At 41.0% G+C, this 1,044-nt stretch overlaps 1 protein-coding gene across 1 annotated transcript in view; it reads left to right on the top strand.

Moving 5' to 3' along the window:
• Positions 1-1,044, top strand: part of WDFY4 (WDFY family member 4) — a 704,682-nt gene that overhangs the window by 121,827 nt on the left and 581,811 nt on the right. Inside the window, exon 5 of the mRNA XM_006897732.1 lies at positions 99-192. Coding sequence (XP_006897794.1) covers positions 99-192 — 94 coding nt within the window. The remainder of the gene's footprint in view (positions 1-98; positions 193-1,044) is intronic.

Here is a 1,044-nt window from a genome sequence, read left to right as displayed (position 1 = left end):
GGGTCTCTTCCGGGTCCCTCTCGCGGCGTTCCCCGGTCTGGCGGCGGTGTTCCCCCGGTCTGGTGGGCGGCGGGATGCGTTCCCCCGGCTGGCGGCAGCGTTCCGGGTCTGGCGGCGGTGTTCCCCCGGTCTGGCGGGCGGCGGCATTCGTTCCCCCGGCGTTCCCCGGTCTGGCGGCGGTGTTCCCCCCAGGTTTTCATATTTGTTTGAGTATAGTTTTTCATAATATTCTAACACTAACTTTTTAATTTTACTTGGGTCTGTTGTGATGTTGCCTGATTCATCTCTTATTCGGATTATTTGTGCTTCTCCTTCTTTTCTTTTGTGAGTTTTGCTAGTGGTTTGTCGATGTTATTGACCTTTTCAAAGAACCGACTGCTAGTTTTGTTGATAGTTTCAATTGTTTTTCTATTTTCTATTTCATTTATCTCTGCTCTAATTTTTATAATTTCAGTTTTTTTAGAAGCTGATGGGTTTTCTTGCTGTTCTTTTTCAATTTGTTGGAGATGTTGGGTTAGAGAGTCAATGGTAAATTTTTCCTGCCTTTTGATATGTTTGCTAATTGCTATAGATTGACCTCTGATTATGGGTTTGGCTGTTTCCCAGAGGTTTTGGTAAGTAGTGTCTTCATTGTCATTTGTTTCAAGGAACTTTTTTATTTCGTTTTGTATTTCTTCTTATACCCAGTCGTGTTCAAGCAAGTTGTTGTTCAGCTTCCAAATGCGTGATCTTTTCTCCTTTATTCTCTTGTTATTACTTTCTAATTTTGTGGCGTTGTGATCTGAGAAGATACTTTGTATAATTTCTATGTTTTTGCATTTGTTGATGCTTGCATTATGACCTAGAATGTGGTTTATTCTGGAGAATGTTCCATGCACATTGGAAAAGAAGGTGTATTGTCCTTTTTGGGGGTGCTTTAGCCTATAAATATCTATAAGATCGAGTTGGTTAATTGTGTGGTTTAATTCTTGAGTATCTTTGTTGAGATTCTTTTTGGTAGTTCTATCTTTTCTTGAAAGGGGTGTATTGAAGTCTCCAAGTACT

This window comes from Elephantulus edwardii, unplaced genomic scaffold (assembly GCF_000299155.1).
Source record: "Elephantulus edwardii isolate Elephantulus edwardi_28Jun2011 unplaced genomic scaffold, EleEdw1.0 scaffold00213, whole genome shotgun sequence".
Classification (NCBI taxonomy): domain Eukaryota; kingdom Metazoa; phylum Chordata; class Mammalia; order Macroscelidea; family Macroscelididae; genus Elephantulus; species Elephantulus edwardii.
This window is presented reverse-complemented; position numbering and strand designations above follow the sequence as displayed.